This window comes from Eurypyga helias, unplaced genomic scaffold, assembly GCF_000690775.1.
Source record: "Eurypyga helias isolate BGI_N326 unplaced genomic scaffold, ASM69077v1 scaffold18220, whole genome shotgun sequence".
NCBI classification, from domain to species: Eukaryota; Metazoa; Chordata; class Aves; order Eurypygiformes; family Eurypygidae; genus Eurypyga; species Eurypyga helias.
Window position 1 is genome coordinate 88428 of NW_010226468.1, and position 20884 is coordinate 109311.

General features: G+C 37.3%; 1 protein-coding gene across 1 annotated transcript in view; it reads right to left on the bottom strand.

Moving 5' to 3' along the window:
- LOC104510891 (regulating synaptic membrane exocytosis protein 2-like) overlaps positions 1–20884 on the bottom strand; it is a 131033-nt gene that overhangs the window by 83932 nt on the left and 26217 nt on the right. Inside the window, exons 10-11 of the mRNA XM_010153289.1 lie at positions 14948–15019; positions 8590–8702 (exon numbers count right to left, since the gene is read on the bottom strand). Of these exons, the coding sequence (XP_010151591.1) occupies positions 8590–8702; positions 14948–15019 (185 nt within the window). The remainder of the gene's footprint in view (positions 1–8589; positions 8703–14947; positions 15020–20884) is intronic.

Consider the following 20884-nt stretch of genomic DNA (forward strand, 5'->3'; position numbering starts at 1 on the left):
TGAGCGTTTCAGAAATAACACAGAGAATCCCCAGGTTATTCCTGTTCAGCCTTCAGGATGAGTTTTGCAATATGCACAAAGCATGCATGTGGTAGGTTTCATGACTTTAAATATCCACAGCAAACTCTACTGTGAAATTAAAAAAAAAAAAAACCCAACACTCAAAGTTTTGAAATCATGAGCAGATGAACATTCTCTGTATCCAGAGAAGTGTGGCCAGCAGGTCGAGGGAGGGGATTCTGCCCCTCTACTCTGCGCTGGTGAGACCCCACCTGGAGTGCTGCGTCCAGCTGTGGAGCCCTCAACATCAGAAGGATATTGACCACTTGGAGCGAGTCCAGAGGAGGCCACGAAGATGCTCAGAGGGCTGGAGCACCTCTGCTATGGGGACAGGCTGAGAGAGTTGGGCTTGTTCAGCCTGGAGAAGAGAAGGCTCCGGGGAGACCTTATAGCACCTTCCAGTACCTGAAGGGGCTACAAGGAAGCTGGGGGGGCCTTTTTACAAGGGCCTGTAGTGACAGGACAAGGGGAAACGGGTTTTAATTGAAAGTGGGGAGGGTTAGAGCGAATATCAGGAAGAAGTTCTTCCCGGAGAGGGTGGTGAGGCACTGGAACAGGTTGCCCAGAGAAGCTGTGGATGCCCCATCCCTGGAAGTGTTCAAGGCCAGGCTGGATGAGGCTTTGAGCAACCTGGTCTAGTGGAAGGTGTCCCTGCCCATGGCAGGGGGGTTGGAACTAGATGGTCTTTTAAGGTCCCTTCCAACCCAAACCATTCTGTGATTCTATGATTTTGAAATATAAGTTTGGTACCACCAAAAAATCAGTTTGTTGGTAAGACTAAGAACTTGTTACCGCTTCCCTGCATAGACGACTTCAAAAAGTACTTATGTGCAACATGCAGACAGTGAGAGATATGGGCTCTGAAGCGCTGGTCCCTGTTCCTGACTAGAATGTGCTGTGGCTCCTTTAATCTTCTCTGCATGGGTTTCTGTTCCATGGGAGCCCATACATTCTGGGCCTCCTCCCAGATCAGAACTGAGGCGTGACCAAAGCACTCACTCAGCCTGCCAGACTGAGAAATGAGCTTGGATCCCCCAGCACACACAGAGGCATGGTGGCTACCATGGGTTTAATAACTCCAGAAGTCAATATAAAAATCTGAACTGGCTGGTGGAACACTCAACTCTTCCTCAGAAAGTTTCAAGGATGATCCAAATAGAAGCCTCTATTTAAAAAGAAAACATCAAGAAAACCTAGTATATCTCCTAAAATTTCATAAAAGTAAACCGCTGGTTTTGATGGCAATCTGAGTCAGCATTTTAGCAACCTGCTGAAGACCTTATTGCAACCCTTCCCATTGATTAAGTGGAACAGATGCTTGATTTCTTTGTTGCAGATTCATTTTGTAAATGTTGTTCATATCTGTAGTGTATGTTTTTCCTTCATACCTATGTCTCGTTACATAATACCATACACCCCCCCATCTCCCATTCACCTACTGTCTATTTTTTTATCCCTTATTCTGCACTGGGGAAAATCAGAGGTGACAGTGGGCTACTCGTGTAAGTCAGCTCAAGTTATTCATGAACCCCCAGAACTGCCAGCACTTCTCACTCCTCTTTTGCCCAACTCTTATTCTGCTTCTGGGCTGCATCTAATTCAGCTCCATTGAGTCAGTGGAATCTCTGCACATAGAGATCCCACTTCCAAATCTTGGACCAAATCCATCCAAATCTTGCGGAAATAAGGTCTTTTACAAACCTGTTACAGGTATGGCTTAGTTTGTTTGCATAAAATCAATTGTTTTAAACAAAGAATCATCCACTGTACTCTAAATCACAGGGCAAGGTTTGTGAACTTGATTGAGAGAGGCATAAACAACAAACCGGCATGATCGATCTGTAGTTTTCTATTTGAGAGAAATGTACATACTGAAGGAAGCAAAAGTGACAGAAATAATTTGTAAAATCAACCCTTCTTAGTGCTTTCTTAAAACATTTCATACTACATTCTTAACACTGAAAAATAAACTGTAATTTCTAATATCTACGTTAAACACTATCTCTTTTTCACTTTTTTTTTTTTTTTAATGTTACCATGAAAACATACTCCTGAGTATTGGCATGGATGTTGGAATCTCTAGGTCGTAGAAGAGCTGCTGTATTTTTACTTCAGCAAGTATGAATGCATCAGTGGGATTCACCCTTTCAGAAAGTAAAGAAACTGTAGGAGATCAGGAACTATCAGGAAGAAATTCTACATAGTGGTGAGGCACTGGAACAGGTTGCCCAGAGAAGCTGTGGATGCCCCATCCCTGGAAGTGTTCAAGGCCAGGCTGGATGAGGCTTTGAGCAACCTGGTCTAGTGGAAGGTGTCCCTGCCCATGGCAGGGGGGTTGGAACTAGATGATCTTTAAGGTCCCTTCCAACCCAAACCATTCTGTGATTCTATGATTCCTGTTGTACAGAGCTGAATGGTGAATGTTTATGTATCAGGACAGACAAGGAGAATTCATGGGAGGCCAAACCTATAGGAGGTGAGCGCTGTATGTCTGCCCCCAGAAACCTGCCCTACAACGTGACTAACTTTCTGAGTGCCAAGGGCTTGTGATGCAAATGGATCTCAGGTCATTCTTCAGAATCTCACTGCATAGGAAGGATAGTTTCTGACCATCATCCCCTTCAACTATTCCTAAGCCTAGACCTATAAAACACCCTTCACATATGCCAAGAGTCCTGGCTGCATCATTTCGAAGCGTATGTTGTGCAGTGCTCGCAAAGAGCTTAGGTAAAATCTTAGTCTTTGAGTGAATTTTTAATCAATCAAGCAGCTTCTGAGCCATGTGCAATACCATGACAACTCCTGTTAAATCCAGTATAGTGCATTTAAACAGCAAAATGATAAATCATAAAAGAAACCATTTTCAGATTCTAAAGAGCGGCATCATATAGCATATAGATATTTGAGAAACAACCTTCACACCTGTTAAACACTGTAAACTAAATACTATATACTGACATAGAATATATTGAAGGAAAAGCCCATATTAATTAACACTTGGCAAACATTTGTAAAAAATTACATAAATATTTACCTTTTGTGGAAGAGTTAAAAGTCTCTTGCTCTTCAATGAATTAAATGCACGGAATGATGGAAACAGAAAAAGAAATCAGCAAATTTAAAGTTAGATAAAGAAATGTGTTACATGTGACAATGGCATGTACAGTAGGCAGTACTCCAGCATATGTAAAAGTAATGTAGAAAATTAAAATGATAAACCATGGCAAATAATAAAGCCTATGACTTTTTCTTTAAAATTAACAGGAAGAATGAAGTTACTGAGATCCAGATTGTGGACTCTTTAAGTATCGTGCTTGAGCAGTGCTGTCAGGTCCAAATTTACGAATGACATAAGAATCTTAAAATTGCTTTAAGTATCATTCTCCCTCCTGAACCATGTGACCCTGTTTAAGATTCTGAAACCTTTTCTGCCATAATGAGTTACAAATTTATTTTCTGTTAACTGCAATCTGTAATGCTCAATAACTATTGAAAATCAGTCTTTAAGGAAAACATGAAAGATCATGAGGCTTAAACTCATTTGTAAGAGTTAGCAATGCTGAGAAAAAATATTCTCCAGCATGAGTAAAGATTCCACAAGCTGCCTCAAAATATGCAGTGCCACCTAATAATTTCAAAATAAAACCAGAAATATGAAGACAAAACAAACAATACTAAAAGACTAATTTAAATGACTTTTTCTTTTGCTAAGTTCTATATCAGTGGATCTGGAAAAAGTTTTTAACTGAAAGGGTTTGATCTTTTACCATTACTCAAGCCATACTCTCACTGCAATGACATTTCAATGATCAAGCACATATACAGAGAATGGATTTCACTAGCTGTTCCTTTGTTTTTAGGATCTTAACTTGATTTAATAGGAAAAGATATTTGCAACTCCAATGTATTATTTGACAACAGACTGATTTTCTGTGCAAAATTCAGATTCTTACTTTGGACATCACAACACTTAATTCCTCTATGACGTGACTACCATTAAAGACTTGTACATGTATTACACACATGAACCTCATACAAGTAATCCCCTTTCGGTACCAGTGGAGTCTCCAACGTAGCTTTCTCTCACAAACAGCAGCACACACGCATACATGCATTTCACCCTGCTCACAAGCTACGTACAGAGCTTACGCAGATCTGCTAACACGAGCTAAGACAGAGCAGTACTTAATGCTGGTCGCACTTTTGCTTTCCTAAAGGTAACTGCGTAAGGTCTATTGTCGTAAACAGATGTCACTGGAAACACATACAACCACACTACTTCAGTTATGTTTACAGATGCCATTTACATGTAGATAGGCTGTTGATTATCACAAATCTTACTCTCATTATAGGACTTCTGACACATGAAACCACATTGTTGAGGCTATGAAAAAGAAATCATGCTGTAAAGAGCCAAATAGAAGCAGATACAGGGAGAAAGACCTGTTTTGCATGAATTAGGTCTTAAAGATCGTTTCTATACTGCAATCATTGCACATTTATCTTGCTGGTTCATAAATTTCGATATTACCTGTTCTGTTTTTTCTTATTCACTTGCTCGATTTCCTAGTATTATCTCTAATATTATGTACTGCAGCTAAAAAGGAGTGTAGAAAAATACTACAGATCTTCATGCTGTATTCATTTCCTTGATCAATACAATGATTAACCATTATACAGGAGTGTAGAGACTCACCCTCAAATCCTATCAAGCAAGAATTCATGTGACGTTTGACAGTTGCAATGACAGAGGACTGAGTAGAGCTTGCAGAAACATGCTTTATACAAAAGTATCATTTAAAAACCATACAACTGTATAGAAAAGTTGTTAGAGAAATAGATGAAAAACGAAGTCAACGCAGAATCCTCACCCCTCTTACTGATGTGTAAATACAAAAAAACTTCAGTGCAAATCTCTTACAGCTCGGCACACGATGACATACTGAGAACAGCATTGTCCTTACCATGGCTTAGAATTTCACTGCTTTAGTCACTGAGCCATAACATCTTCATATCATTAGGTCCTTTTATAAAATTACCAGTTAAAACAAAGAAACAAAAACCACTTCTTAAGTAGCATAAGTTAGAATAATGACTACTAAATCATGACTTTTTGGAAACACACACAGACAGACACAACTATGCCAGACTAACTTTCGATATTCAAGCACCTCAAAACCTTTAGTTGCAATAACATGCCAGTGTGTCTTCCACTCTAGAAAATACTGCCGATGGGGTTGCAAAGGAAAGAAATACAGCCATGTGTTCTTCAACATCACTGGGATTAAAACTCAACTGTTACCACTTCACAAAGTCCGCATGCACTGGAGTTGCTAAAAATATTAGTTAGAACTGTTCCAAGTGAAAATAACTACCTCCCTCCCCCACGCCGAAACCAGGCAAAGCTGCTATCCCCTTTAGAACATAATCACCAAGAAGTCTTTTTTTCTTTTTTTGCCAGTGTGCATAATTATGCTATTTTAAGGTTTTAGTCCTGAGACTGGACTTTTTCCTCTATATGTAAGATTCTTCTCTCTGTTCCTGATCACTAAAACCCATTTCTGTAACAGACTAGGGAAACAGTACTTTGGTCTTCTCTGTAAGAATTACTTCTATGACTTCTTTTAACATGAAATTTGTCTACTAATAAGCACTTTTTAAAACTACCTTATTTTTCACAAGTTGAATTTTTATGATTCTCAAGCTGCCGACCAAAACAGTAACTAAGACAACATTATCTGGTAGAGATAAGGAAACCTTGTTTTTCAGTTCCAAACTTGACAATGACAGAATGGAATGTCTAAGATGCAATGTCAATCCTAGATGAAGCCTTATTAGCATGGATATGATAATTTAAAGTTGATAACTAAAGATTAATTATTGAGACTAAAAATCTCATTGAAGATCAAGAATTAAAATATCACTCTGCTTCTCGAGATGAAAACCACTACCAGTCTCTTGCTCCTTCATTAACTCTCCTGTGTTCCATAATGAGAGATTTAGAGAGTAGTAAAATTACTTTAGTGGATTCTTCTGTGCCTCCTGAATATGCAAACAGCAAATAAAAAATGCAGCCTTGATACACAGACATTCGATCTTTTTACAGTAATTACTGTGATTTGTAAAACATATGTAGATTCACAGATGTATATATTTAGATATGTATTCAACCCTACTGGCACAACAGAACTTGTAAAGAAGTGTAAAGAAGTACTTTACTATTAAAGTGATACCTTATGGTATATCATACAGCATTTCCTTGAAACACAAGATGTCAATACCAACCACCAAGAACTAGATATATTTAGAAATTAAGAAAATACAAAGAATTTTGAAATGCTCCCTATAATATTTGTATATTGCACTGGAATTCGACATCATCTATATCCATGGTGACCGTGAATTTAAATCATGAAGGATACAATTCTGTTCCAAGTACAGTTAATGCAAATCTTTTACAGACCTCAATATGCTTTGGATTCAGTCCTACATTAGGGTCAGATCACTTCTAGTCACTCCATCTGACCCTGATACTCATCTGAAAAGGATTAAAGAAATGAAACTGATACTAAAATTTGATACTCTAAATCAGAGAAATGCTATGGTCTCATAGCCTCCCTCACTGAATTTAATTTCAAGTAGTATTAAGTTTATACACACTATCAAATATATTTCAGATATACTGACAAAATAATTTTAAATATTTAATAAAATCTCTTCAATTCAGTACTTCTCTGCAAATATATTCTCAGCTTGAACCATGTATTAAACATGGGTAAAACCAGAAAACCTCCCCTTCAAAACGACAAGCCAGTCGCTTAACCAAAACCAAAGTACTATGTAGCGAAGGAAATCTCTTTAGCCTTTGTTTCCATGTGCCATATTGACATAGGTAGTATGATATATAACAACAAAGTAAATGACATGTCACATTCTACTTGTACATTTAATGCATAAGACGCAAGCATATCAACCACAAGTGTAAAGCAGAGTTGCTTTAGAGATGTTCACAGTATCAACAACTTTCCAAACTCAGAGTAACCTTATCTTTCTGCTCAAATTCAATTTTTTCTCTCCTTTTCTATATAAGTCCCATCTCTACTCATTTCCACGGTAAATTCTGCATTCATTTCCAATATATTAAACCAAACATAAACTAGTATTTTATCCTCAACACACAAGTTACCGAAACCAGTAGAAAGTTGATATATGAATATGCAAAGAAAAGCCATTTTAAAATTAAATTAAAAGCTGATTCATCATTATATATTGTACCAAGTTCTGAAATTGCAGAAGTAACATGAACGAAAATTGAAATTCCTTAGGTATTACATTTCCCTAAAAAGCTCCCAAGTTAGTAATATGTAGAAACAGAAGCTGTAAATGTAGCATTGTAAAAGTAACTAGTTTATAATCCAGAGAGTCCTAGATTAACTATAAAACAAAATGAGAAAACTCAAAAATAAAGTTTAAAATTAATAAAACTCACATACTAGTATATTAATCATTCAGAACAAACACATGTATAATACAAGAATACATTTTCATATGTGTTAATTGACTGCCATCACAGCTCAAAGCCATAAACCTAATGTAAGTTGATTTCATGTTAATGTGAGCCATCATACAAAAAAACCTCTGGTAATTATCATGATACAAAGGTCATGGTCAGCAACATCATCTGTTAAAGAAAGCGGTCTGCCAACAGGTCTACAAAGCACAACAACATGACATTATCAGAAGCATTTCTGTAATGCAGAACAAAACCTTGTGGGACATGGCAATCTCAGTTGTTGCTTGTAGTCAATGAGAAAACCAGCTTTTTAAACTCAGAAGAAAACCTGAACATGCAAATATTATCCATTGTGCTAGTTCATTTTACCGTTATCGCTCATACTCTGTGGGCAGTATGATGCTAGAAAAGGAAACAGCAATATTCATACTTATTTGATATCAGTATGTAAAAACATCTTCCACAGTCACTAGGTCTACGTTGCCTTTTTCAGTAAGGGCAGCACCCTTTGCCTGATCAATTTATTCTTAAGAAAGAGCTCATGACCTGTGCTTTCACATTTCCCATCTTGATGATTTTTATTCTATTATCAGAGCTATAAACTTCAGAAGAAACGCAGATTTGTGATATTTATTATTAATTTATGTTAACAATGCACAACAATTAATATAAACCACAAAATAAGAAGTAAGACTGTCGGAATGTTGACACAATCTTTGCCCCTGATTTCTTTAGCTTAATACAAACTAGATATGTGTTGGAAACTACTACGACTCTAATAGAAAATTTGAAGTAGACAAACATATGAAGGTACTAGAAAATTAAGACAATTAAACCATGTGTAATAATCCACCCATCAAACTCTACTGGATTTTCCAGACTACAAATATGCTTTCATTCTCTTCTATTGCAGGTAGAATTATAGCATAGAACATATACGTATGAAATAAGACTTTAAGTTAAAAAAAGGTAAGAAATCAAAGAGTTTGAGCTATCATAAGCTCATTATTTGATACCTTGCTCTATACTGCCACTTCTTACTGGAACTTGCGGTAGCTGTCTTCCCCTGCGACTGCTGAAGGATGTGTCTGCAGGAGGAGACTGTGTGGGACTTCCTTGTTGATGTATTCTGCAAATCAAATGAAGATTAAAGTAAAATAACCCAAATGAAGAGAATTTTTATATTCTGAACTTCAAACACATTATAAGTTGCATATACTGAAGATGGGTTTGAAGGTGGTTGCATTTGGTGTATGCCATATGCACATACTCAGGTCTGGATACCTAGTGAACTTACAAGACCTCACTGTTTAATTTCTCTAACTACCTTCAAGTAAAGAGAAATATTTTCCTTTGTTATGTTGGGTTTTTGCTGTTGTTGGGTTTTTTTGTTTGTTTGCTTGTTTTTTTTGTGTGTGATTGTTTTTAAATATAGTACTAGTCTAAAACCACTGAATGAAAAGCAGTTTTCTAAGAACCATTTATGATTATGACTCACGATTTATGTATGTTTTCCTGCACTGACACAACAGCAATACAAAATGCCACCTTTGTATTTTATTAACTTTTCTATTTCGTATGTGCTGATGCAATAATTGCACAAAGCCACAGAGAACTGGACAGCAAGTATCTCTTCCCATGGGATAACCTGTTGCTTCTCCCTGAACTCAAAGGCGGAAAAAGACCTGTAACCTTGTTATTGACGGGGTGCATGGGTTTGTGAGCTGGAAAATGTACAAGATTTTTAATATCCTTACCAAAGTAAATATCCTAAACCCCTTGGGTGGAACTCTAGCTAGCACTATTTCAGAGCACCTCGGCTACTTGATAAGATGTATTGATCATATTACTTGATTTCTCATCAAGTAGCCGAGGTGCTCTGAAATAGCTGTATCTATAATAGGGTAGCTTTCCACTACACTAGGATAGCTACAGCATCTGAGTGTAGCACAGCAAACACTTTTGGAAGGCTGGTAAGTTTGCATTTAAAATAAGTAGGGCCACCTCTGTTTAAGAAAGTAAAACAAGGATGAGAAGAATCAGAGCACCGAGAGGGAGAGCCTACTGTCAAACGTCCTTGCCAGTTACAGTAACGTCGCGCTCACTATAGTGCATAAGCACTGTTTATTTGCTACACTAAGGTTGCAAGTAGATAATTTGCAATTTCATGGAACACATCTGAGCAAGTTCAAAATACTGTTGGTGTAGATCAACTGACTGCCTCTTAGCCCGCAAGATCAGGGTTAGCTGCGCGAACAGCACGTGATTTCCCGCAGAGTGTTAAAGCACAATACTTTGATACTTTTCATATGGATACAGAACAAAACACAACAATGGAAGGACAAAACACAGCCGATTTTTTACTCTTACACTGCATAACTACTGAAGTTCAACAGCAAAAATTACTATCTGGATGGTGAAGATAGGCGGCGTAAAGGGTATGGGGGAGAAGTGTAAATACCATGAAGAGAGGATAATCTACAGTACCAGGATGGGTGAGCGCGCCATGTATGCTCAGGAAAGTACAACACCACACTGACATCTGGGAGGCAGAACACGAAAGCTGTGCTGTACATGTAATAGCAACCTTGTCAGAAGTGGAGAAGGTGGCGCCGACCCTCCAGGCGCTAGGTGATGTACAGAGCATAAGGGTCTGACACTAGAGAGCTCACTCGACCTTGAGCGAGCGTGATGTTTTCCCCTAATGACTGGCTGTTCAGTCGTTCGTGGGGTTGGAAGTCCCCTTCTAGAAAGACATGGTTGCAGACCCCTAAAACATCAGGGCCAAAAAGAAACTGTTCAGTTGTTAGCTCCAGGAACACATTCCCATGCCCCCCTCCACCAAAGAACATTGCAAATCCTGGCTGCAGGACAAGGGATGACATTTCAGACTGAATTTATTAGTTCTGAATGCAAACCCACTTCCCAAATGATAAACTGCAGAAGACTCACCACTGCAGATACACATGACCCTAACTGTGGAACTGCTGAACTGCACTGCATATAGTGGACAGCTGGCCTACTCTACCTTCATCTTTGTGCTGCAGCTAAACCACAACAGTCTTAAACACAGCAAACACAAGCTAACAACACGTATGACGTAAGTACTAGCATAGAATGGGCTATCAATACCTAGTTTTACCACAAAGCCTTTCCATTTCTTAAACATCTCTTTAAAAAAAAAGCCCCTCTTCTTTGGTTTCCCAGTAGTGCAGTGGTTTGTAAATGGTACTACACTATCTGCTTTTATTTCACAAATATTAATTTCCTGTGATATCATTTCACTGTGAGTATTTTTGGTTGGTTGGTTTGGGTTTTTTTAATTCCTGCAAGTTTATGTAGCCTCCCTCCCCAGATCCAGCACAGCTTTCCCATAAGTTACAGTCCAAGTAACCAAGGGACTGTCAGGTTCATATGGCTATCATACCCTAAGAAGTCATCCTAAAACAAAAAGTATAGAAGGTAACATGCAGATGCCTACCAAGGCTAACGAACAGGTTTGGTTTCAAAGCCGTTTAATCAGAAACAGTTTATGTGGAAGTCCAGTCACAATGCAAGAAAACCAGGGTTCTGTTGCCCTTGCTATATTCTCTCTCTTAAATTGTAATGCTGCTTCAGTTTAGCTCCTGGCTTGCCCTGGTGATAACCATAATATTCTTGCAGAGACTGAGTCCCCTAATTCTAAGAGATGCTTATGATAATGAAGATGAGCTGAGTTCTGAAAATGAAGAATGGAGTTAAGGACTTGCTAGCCTACACGAAAGATCAGTTGCTGGAAGGAAGAGGCCTGCAAATGGCTGATCAGGAGAATGAGACAAAAAGGAACGAGCATGGGAGACAAAAGCTAGTGTATAACTGAGGAAACAAGACTGAAGTGACAGCAGTATGGAGAAGAGAAGAATTTAGGAGGGGAATGATACCTGGTAAGCAATGAGACTAACAAGCACGTATGTGTGTCTCTCATCTCCTGGCTCCTCGCACAGGAAGGTAACACTGCAAGCAGCAAATCTATGATTTCAGTTGGCGACGGTTTATAGGGGAATCCTATGGGTTCTAGCTCTGCCCACACAAGAAAACGCAAATTCCTTTCTCTTCAGACCAGTGCCTCAGTGGCACATACTAAATAAAATATGCTACCACTTATGGAACCATAAAGAGAAACTAGGAGTAAGAGAGCATTGCCAATCCAGCACAACTCTGGCATAGGGTCCTATGTAAAATATAGCCAGTACAGGTAAAGACTGAATGAGGTTAACTGTCATATATGTTATGATACAAATCTGGCATTTCTGGAATAAGCAGTTATGGCTGAAAGAAAAAAAAATTAGGATTGGGATGAACCAATTTTCACCCCAGTTCTGCTCATTCATACAAGCACTGAAAATGTTTGGTTTTCATGTAATCAGTTTTACTCCTTCAGAACAGTTTATTGAATGCCATCTTAAAGGATTGTCTCATCAAATTATTATGAAAACGATTAAGCTCTGTAAACTAACCCTAAAGGTTTGCCTTTTCCGTTTAATGTACATTTCCTAAGCTATCACAATACATAGAGAACTTAATCTTACATAGCATGTTGAAAGGCCTTATAGAGAAGCTGATAGCATGCTGATCTCTCATTCCAGTAAATTGCTTAGCTAATAGGAGACAAGACCTGCAAATTGCAAAATAAAGACCAAATCTAAGACAGAAATGGATATTTGAGGAAGAAATAGTCCTGAGTTCTATTTGCCGTTTCACAATGAAGTTAATCACCTGTCCTATTATCAAAACTTTCTGGCACTAGTGCAACAGTATATTATGAGATACTGAACTACAGCACTCAGACTTATTTAGATACTTGTGTCTCACCTCTAATAGCAGCGAATCCTTTTATGGAAACAGAAAACTACACCATGTGCCATGGAGATGTAAAAAGAAGCAGCACAATTCATGTTTCCCTATGCTCTTGTCACACTGGATTCATTGCTCTTAACGTCATTAAATATCAAAGCTGTCTTCTCTTCTGGGAGGCAAAATTTTAGCTATGGGGATTCATACTTTTGGTAATTTTGCTTGACTTTTGGGGGAAAAAAAAACCCACCAGAACTTTTTTTTTGGTTGTTTTGCTAATCACCTGTGAAAAGAAATTTCACGTTTATTTAAAAAAAAAATAAAATCCTCAAAACCCCAACCCAACACTCCCCAACTATTAGGACTAGCTAGTGACTACAATTACCATATCAGTGCCAAATTTATCTCAGCACAACAATGACTTTTAAGTATCAATTTCCAACCCATTCCATCCCATATAAATGCTCTATATAGATACTGTAGCACTATTTCACAGTGGTCTGCAGAATCACACTATATCATATACATGAATAAATCCTCAATTGTACATTATTAAAAAAAATCTATATTAAAAAAAAGGAAGCGTTGAAATGTCCATTAAAAAAAAAAAAAAAAAAAAGGTGAAAATTTCAGACCTGGCCTGGTCATTTCAAGGGGAGAAACACACTACTGAAGCCTGAAAAAGGCTGCTTCTTCATAAATATACCTACATGCTTATCCTTACAGATGGAGCCCATGTGGCACTGTTGTATTAAGCATAACACCTCATTGCAGGCTCTCAAAATCAGTTCCTATATCACCTGCAATACCTGAAATTCTAAGTATTTAAAAATTATGATTTATACCGTCTATATATTGATATTAGTGTAAAAAAACTGGTTAGTGTAAACAGGATTTATTGAGATATATGTTTTTGATCTACGTGGTGATCTTAACGTCTGTAGAAGATGCCCCCTGTTCACACACTGAAATACCAGGTTTGAAATGTTAACACATATACAGATAAACTGATTTATTCAAATGGGAGTTGTGGGATCTCCTTTTGTACTCTGCCAGTGTCTGTCACTCTCTTTGCTCTGTCCTTCTGTCATCAGAATCTCTTTTATTTTCTTTTCCTTCCTTATCCTTTCTGTTGCCAAACTTGCTAGTTATGTCTATGTTCCCATCTTTCCCTTCCCATTTACTTCCTGGCTCTCTCGCACCTTATCTTCCTTCTCAGTTTCATACCAAGCTTTATAACCATACAGTCTGAATGGTTATCAAGAACTGTGAGCCCCTTAGACCTCAGTCCCAGTGCCTCATCTCACTCTTCACAAGTTTAAAAAAAAAAAAAGGAAAAATGGCTTTAGTGCTCTCAATGGCAAAACTGTCCCTGGTTTAAACATCGCAAGGATTTCAGCCATCATTCAGGTAATTTCTCTCGTCTAATCTGAAAAAGCAACTGCGCTGTTGTGGCAACAGAATCCTCAAAACCAAGAAAAATTCAATCACTGTTTTTAGATCAGGCATGATAATCTGGGACTTGAAGCAGGAACATAAAATAAAACCTCTGAAGTTTTGCTATATAATATGCATTTTCACTGAAAAGAAAAATGTGTCTGTGATGTTCACGGAAATTTTTCAACCCTCACAACGTAAAGAGATGTACATTGCTCCTCTAATTAAGACAGTATAAAACTGTTTCTGACAAAGGCAGGATCTCACCCCTCCTCACTGCTATTTCAACTAATACACTGTGTTTAAAAAGCTACTAAATGTGCCAAGAGGGAGTGAGCGAGCAGCTATATGGTGCTTTGTTGCTGGCTAGGGTGAAACCACAACAACTGATGATTTCATAGATGTATAGTTCTTCTTCTTTTTTTACACTTTTTCTTAAGAATTTTAATATAAAACCCTAAGATACTGTAGCATCAAAGCTAAAGGTTACAGTGATAATACAAGTACAGGAAAATTCAATGCATACAAACGTTAAAGTCCCAGTGTTTATAGCAATTTTACATAACGATACATTATAAAATTTTCCATACATATTTAAATGCCTAACTTAATTTTTTTATATCATAAAGTGAAATTAATTTGATCACAGACATCTGGAATTATTAATCTGTTAAAATATGTTTCTCATCCTCAAAGTTACAGTAAAAGAGATGGGATTTTTTGAAAAAAGATCAGTGGTAATGCACAGAAAAGGGTTAGTCCCATAGTAATGAAATATGCAACGCATTCCCAAATTTCTTCTTACAGAGATCAAGATAGTGGCAATGGGTCTCGGATTTTGGCTCATGAAACGTATGGACTGCTAGTCTTCACCACTGAGTTTATCTGCAATGATGGAGAATGCTAGAAATATTCTACATGTACGCAACACTGCAAGCAGTGCCAGTAATATAGATACAAAGTAAAAAATACTGTTGATTAAAACAACATACATTTTGGTACTGTCACACATTTTCTACTTTAAGTGTCATATTAGAGGTATATTCCAAGTACTGGAATCAGATTGATTACAAGAGATGTTTACTCATTGATCAACAATCCTACCTTTCTGTTTCAGTTGCGGAGACTTTCCTAGTTTGTTTTTGGCTGCTATATCTTTCCATTTTTCTGGACTGCCTGTGAAATGACATGTCAGAAAACAAATAAACAAAGAAGAAAAAGAATACGAAAATATGAAGATTATATATTTATTAATGTATTGTAAAGCTAATAACAGAAGTGGTTGACAGATGAAAAAGTAACAATGATCTGCATGAGCAGGCTGGTGACTCGAGGTTTAAGACACATGGGTCTGATTAGGTTTGATCGAGGCTGATGGTGTGAAAGTTATGAGGTACCAGAACAGGGAAGGTAACATTAATCCTGACTGAACAGTGCAGCTAGATCCCACTTCACAGTCTGTATTCGATTAGAACCAATGCCTCCTCAGAGGCCTTTTAGCCCTCCCTTGATAGCAGGGAATACAAATGCAGAGTAGGCAGCAGGAAAAAAATGTTGCCGAAAGGACCAGAAAATACTGTCCAAAAGTAAACGTTAAAAATTGCTTTTAAATCTAAGTTTCAGAATTACTGTGGGCAAAACAAATACACGTCTTCATTTTTTTCCCTTGTAAAATTTTGTGGTTATGAAGAGTAATCTAGTGTCTGAAGTGGAAGATACCTAAACAGCCATAACACCAAATTATATCCAAAGAATATCATCATGGTGGATTTTCATTATATGTACCCACTGCAATATTTTATGAGCTTTATATTGTGACACAGTATGCTCCACAAAAAAAAAAAAAAACACAAAAAAAACCCCACACCAAACCAAACCAGAAAACCCATCCACAAACACAACCAACCCTGAAACAAAATATAAAATGGGTTTTTTTGCATGAGCAAAGCTCATTACCTGATGCTTTCTGGGTTTTAAAAAAATGTATATTTTTTTTATATAAACAAATATCCCCCCCCAGATTAAATATTAAAATCATCTTTGCCCTCAAACTATTTTCTCCATATTTATTTTTTGTGTATTCTCATTTAAAAATTTTTTTCTTTACCAGGACAAAGACCAGGTGGATACACATAGAAACACATACTAAATGCTGCAGCTTTACTTAAAACCCAAGTTTAGCAAAGTATTTAAAGTCATGGTTAGATCCACAGAATGCAGCAGCGCTATCACTTGTCACCCTCTTCATTTTCTGTTTGGCTGGTTATGGGGCTTGTTTTCCTTTTACTCCTGATGTCACTTGCTTAGACTGTGACCTTACATGCAATGGAGAAAAAGAGTACATAGTGACGACTCTTTGTAGGATGGAAAAGCTGAGAGTAAGACATGCTTTCCTCTGAAAAGTAACAAAGTAATACATCACGAGTGAGCTAAATATACTTACTTCTCTCTGTGCTGTCCTTGTGAGCAGCACACATTAGCAATATGTTTAAAACCACAATTTCCTTTCCGTTTCCTTCCTCTTGCTAAGATGATGCTGTATACAATTCCATATAGCTCAACAGCCTACTAGACCATTCATAGTCCTGGCTCTGCTTGAGCACTCTGTGGGCATTGGAAGGTAAGTCTTTACAGGTTGGCATCCCTTCATGCCCATATACAACATACGAAGTGTGCACTGGGAATGTGAACACTCGTGTCACTGGGAATGCGAACACTCGCGTCATACTCTACCTCTTCGTAGGGGATTTTATGTACTTTATAGGGCATTAAATATCACCTATGAACAATAAATGCATATATGTACTTATACATAAAAGGAGAAAAAATTAAAAACGTGAAAGTATTATGCAGAGCATATCAAGAATATACTATAACCAATACCTCATTTACTTGGAACTGTGATTTGAGTAAATAAGGATACCTCTGTGCTGCTCCAGGTCTAGCACTTAGGTGGTCTACACTGTCCTGTTTTGGAATGAAAGACTCCAGCGTCCTTGTTCTTCACAAAATTTGGAAACATGGATGTGAATTTGGACAGAATGAGCAGAAACAGAGAGATGGTCACATGCAGTGTAGGTGGAAACATGCAGTCAAATATATAAACCAAAAGCATTAAGACACTATCTGCTGAGAAAGGGTATCTTTCTCATTTCCCCTTCTGTTGATTTAATCCATACAATTTAAGGAAATGTTAAAATTTTTAGACATAATATCAACAATCTAAAATGCAATAACATGAAGAATGAAAAACACAACAATGTTTTAAAAACCCTTTATACTCTACATGCTGAACGGCAGCACTGTGGCTTGACAGTTGCCATTGTCCTTTTTGAGAATTAATCTACAGCATGGTTCATTAGACTAATATATAAACCTATATAGGACAGCTTCCCTTAGGAATTTGAAATTGGCATATTTTGTGATTATATTATGAAATTCTCCTGAAAATGCAAGTGAGTTTCATAATTTAATGTATTTTGACAAAAGCTTCATATTCTGTTGTCAGACTGTCTGCTACAGTAATAATTAAACAACAATAGCACATTAGAATAATTGACTTGGCTTTTTTAAAAAATTCAAATAAAGGTCAGAATATTTCTTAATCTCTGTATTATTTTAATTTCTGCTGAAGCTGTTTAAGAACCTCAGAATTTGTTCAGAGATTTCAATTTGTCATAAATATTATTAGCTTGTTGGTTTACTATTAATTGATTAAGGAATATATGGTTTAATTTCTTTTCCTTCATAAGGTGTATCAATGTAAGATTTTTCTTCAAATATCAAATTTGGCTTTTAATGAGGAAACTCTGTAAAATTTGCAGTCCAATAATAATCTAAGGTATGTAATAAATCTGCATCTATACCTCCATTATAGTGAGGAAATGCTAAAATTTGTTTTTAAGGTTATTAGGCTACCTTTACACCAAATCACTGATCAAGAAGTTCTTGTTACGTATCTAGATAAGCACTATATACCATTATATATATACAAAAGTTATTCACAATTCATATTCCAAAGACCCATGTGCCTCAAAATATTTATCACTGCTGAGTGTGAGCAAAATCTGCACACAGAAATGTGATAATATTCCAATCAAAATTAAAATTAATATTCCTAAAGTGACAAAATAACATTTTAAGGAAAATCAGTGTATAGCATTTAAAATTATTTATTACTGGCTTGTACAGGAGACCTCAGGGGTTTGCAGTGAGTCTGTTCATCTATGCAGACTTAAAGCCATCAAGAATGTCATGTTCAATACTTCCCTGAATGTTTCTGAAAGGCTAGATCTACATAGTATGTGAACTGGGAGGTCACAACTACTCTGCAGGCTTGGTAGCTCCTCACACTCATTTTTAGCACTTCAGTTCATGTCTTGCAAAACTGTTTCCTTGATCAAGTCACAAAAATGTTGCTGGCAAGACAGGAAAGGACCACCCAGGCCAAATCAGTCGGCCACTGGCAGAGCAGCGCACACCCCCAGTTCTCTTCATGAAAGTACCAGAAGGGTACTTGCTCTACAGCTGGCTTCAAGATGACTTTTGGACAAACATTCTAACATACAAGTGAATGACCACCAAAGGACACTTCTCTTAACTGAAAGGATATGAGAATTAAGATGTCAAAAAGATTATTTTAACCACCTTTGGTTATATGCTGAAATTCAATGCAGACTTCTCAAAAGGAAACATCTGAATATAATTCCTACCTACCATTAAATGCTAAACTTTCATACTCCCTGATTTTATCATCATTTACAATTTCTCAATTTCATAGTTCTCCAGTTACCAGAAAGTCTTTCACTTTAGAGACATTCTAATTCTCATTTCTAATATAAGATCAACTCCCCCCAGCAACGATGCTATGAAATTAAAACAAAAACCTATGCTTTAAAATGTCTTAAAGAAATACATGATATTAACCAAATACTTTTCATTCTTAACACTGAAATAGCATATAACCCATGTCTTCGTTTTGTCAAGGTAAGTCAAGGAGTCACCTTTTCTGATATGGCAAGTGAACAAATTCCAGAATAACAACAATCTTGCCAAGACCTTTACTAAAATGTATGTTATGGATCGTTATCAATAAACACAATGTGACAAGAACTGAATTTAAATGACCAAAATTAGAAATAATGTATGTCATATGTGTAAAAAACGTATTCAGAAATAGATCTTCTTGGTTGCACCCTATATGCAAATTGTGCCAATTTGTAAGATAAATCTGGAGTGTACTCAAATGAAGAGTAAGATGACAACTGTCAAAGTCAATTACTCTGAAAATACGATTTGAAAGTGGTGATAAACAGCTAGTTAGTTAACCCTGCTGATCCATCACTCATTACCCAACACCCACTGCATCAGTTGCCAAACTGAGACAAGCCCATCTTAAAAAAAACATAAATTATAGAACAAAGTGGAGTTGGCCAACTGCCAAAGCTATGGGAAATAATCGGAATACATGTAAAGTTAAAGAGTAGAAAACAAAGGTAAGGGACATGCAATTCCCTCACTGATGCTGTCTGTACGCACGTGGTGGGCTATTGTTTTGTATTGGGCATGCAATGCAAAGAGCCAAACATTCTCCAAACTTCTGGAGAAGTGACTGGAGCTGGGAGGCTGCAACCAGCCATCAGGACTGGGGTTAGCCCAAGCTCCTCCTAGATTCATCACTGACTGCATCATAGGGATTTGGTGACCAGATTACCTGCAAGACTTCCAAGCACAAGAAGGCACTGATTAAAATAAGAAAATTAGACAATTGTTTCTCCAACTCAAAATCTTTCCCATAATAGGCTCCATATCCTATGGATGCTTTACTGTATTACAAGAAGGATATAGAACGGTTGGAGCAAGTCCAGAGGAGGCCACGAAGATGCTCAGAGGGCTGGAGCACCTCTGCTATGGGGACAGACTGAGAGAGTTGGGCTTGTTCAGCCTGGAGAAGAGAAAGCTCCGGGGAGACCTTATAGCACCTTCCAGTACCTGAAGGGGCTACAAGGAAGCTGGGGGGGGACTTTTTACAAGGGCCTGTAGTGACAGGACAAGGGGTAACGGGTTTAAATTGAAAGTGGGGAGGTTTAGATTAGGTATCAGGAAGAAATTCTTCCCGGAGAGGGGGGAGAGGCACTGGAACAGGTTGCCCAGAGAAGCTGTGGATACCCCATCCCTGGAAGTGTTCAAGGCCAGGCTGGATGAGGCTTTGAGCAACCTGGTCTAGTGCAAGGTGTCCCTGCCCATGGCAGGGGGGTTGGAACTAGATGGTCTTTAAGGTCCCTTCCAACCCAAACCATTCTGTGATTCTAAGATTCTATGATTTTGTTTCCTAATAGGACTTAATTGATTTCAGTCTTTCTCCACAAAACTTTGGCTGACATGAAAAAGATTAAAATTCTGCATTAAAGATGGCATTATTTAGATGAAAACATCATTTCACTGACATGTAATATGAGTATGATTAAATTCTAATCACTTCAATGACAGACTTTCTCAGGTCTGATCCACTGAAGTCAGACATTCTTTCCATTGATTTGAAAAATGGGAAGTGAAATTACATTAAAATGCCTAAAAGATACAAAGTACATTTCTAAACTATTAATAGTTGTCCCATCAAAGGGATGTGCTGGCAAAATTTCTAGAAATACAGTATCTGGAAGCAGGGACAATTTTGTAATAATATTTCACAAATTTAATTTTAAAATTTGTAATGCTACTTTAGTCAAATAAAACCCGAAATGCTATCCAAACAGAATTACGCTCTCCCCACTTGTATTAGTGGAATGCATCCACTATCAAGCAAACATGAAAAATTATAATACAATTATAATATTGTGGGTAGACTTTAGCAGAAGGTAAGCCCTAGCACTAGAGTAACAGAGTTTTATCCATATACTAGCCTTACTGTTTGAAGTGCAAATTTGTACGAGATTAAACAAGTATGGATTATCTACATGAATCATCTGTATCCTGTCATTTACTGTAAAAGAAACAAATGAAGGGAAAATTTCTAATTTGCATCTCAATAGACATTATAAT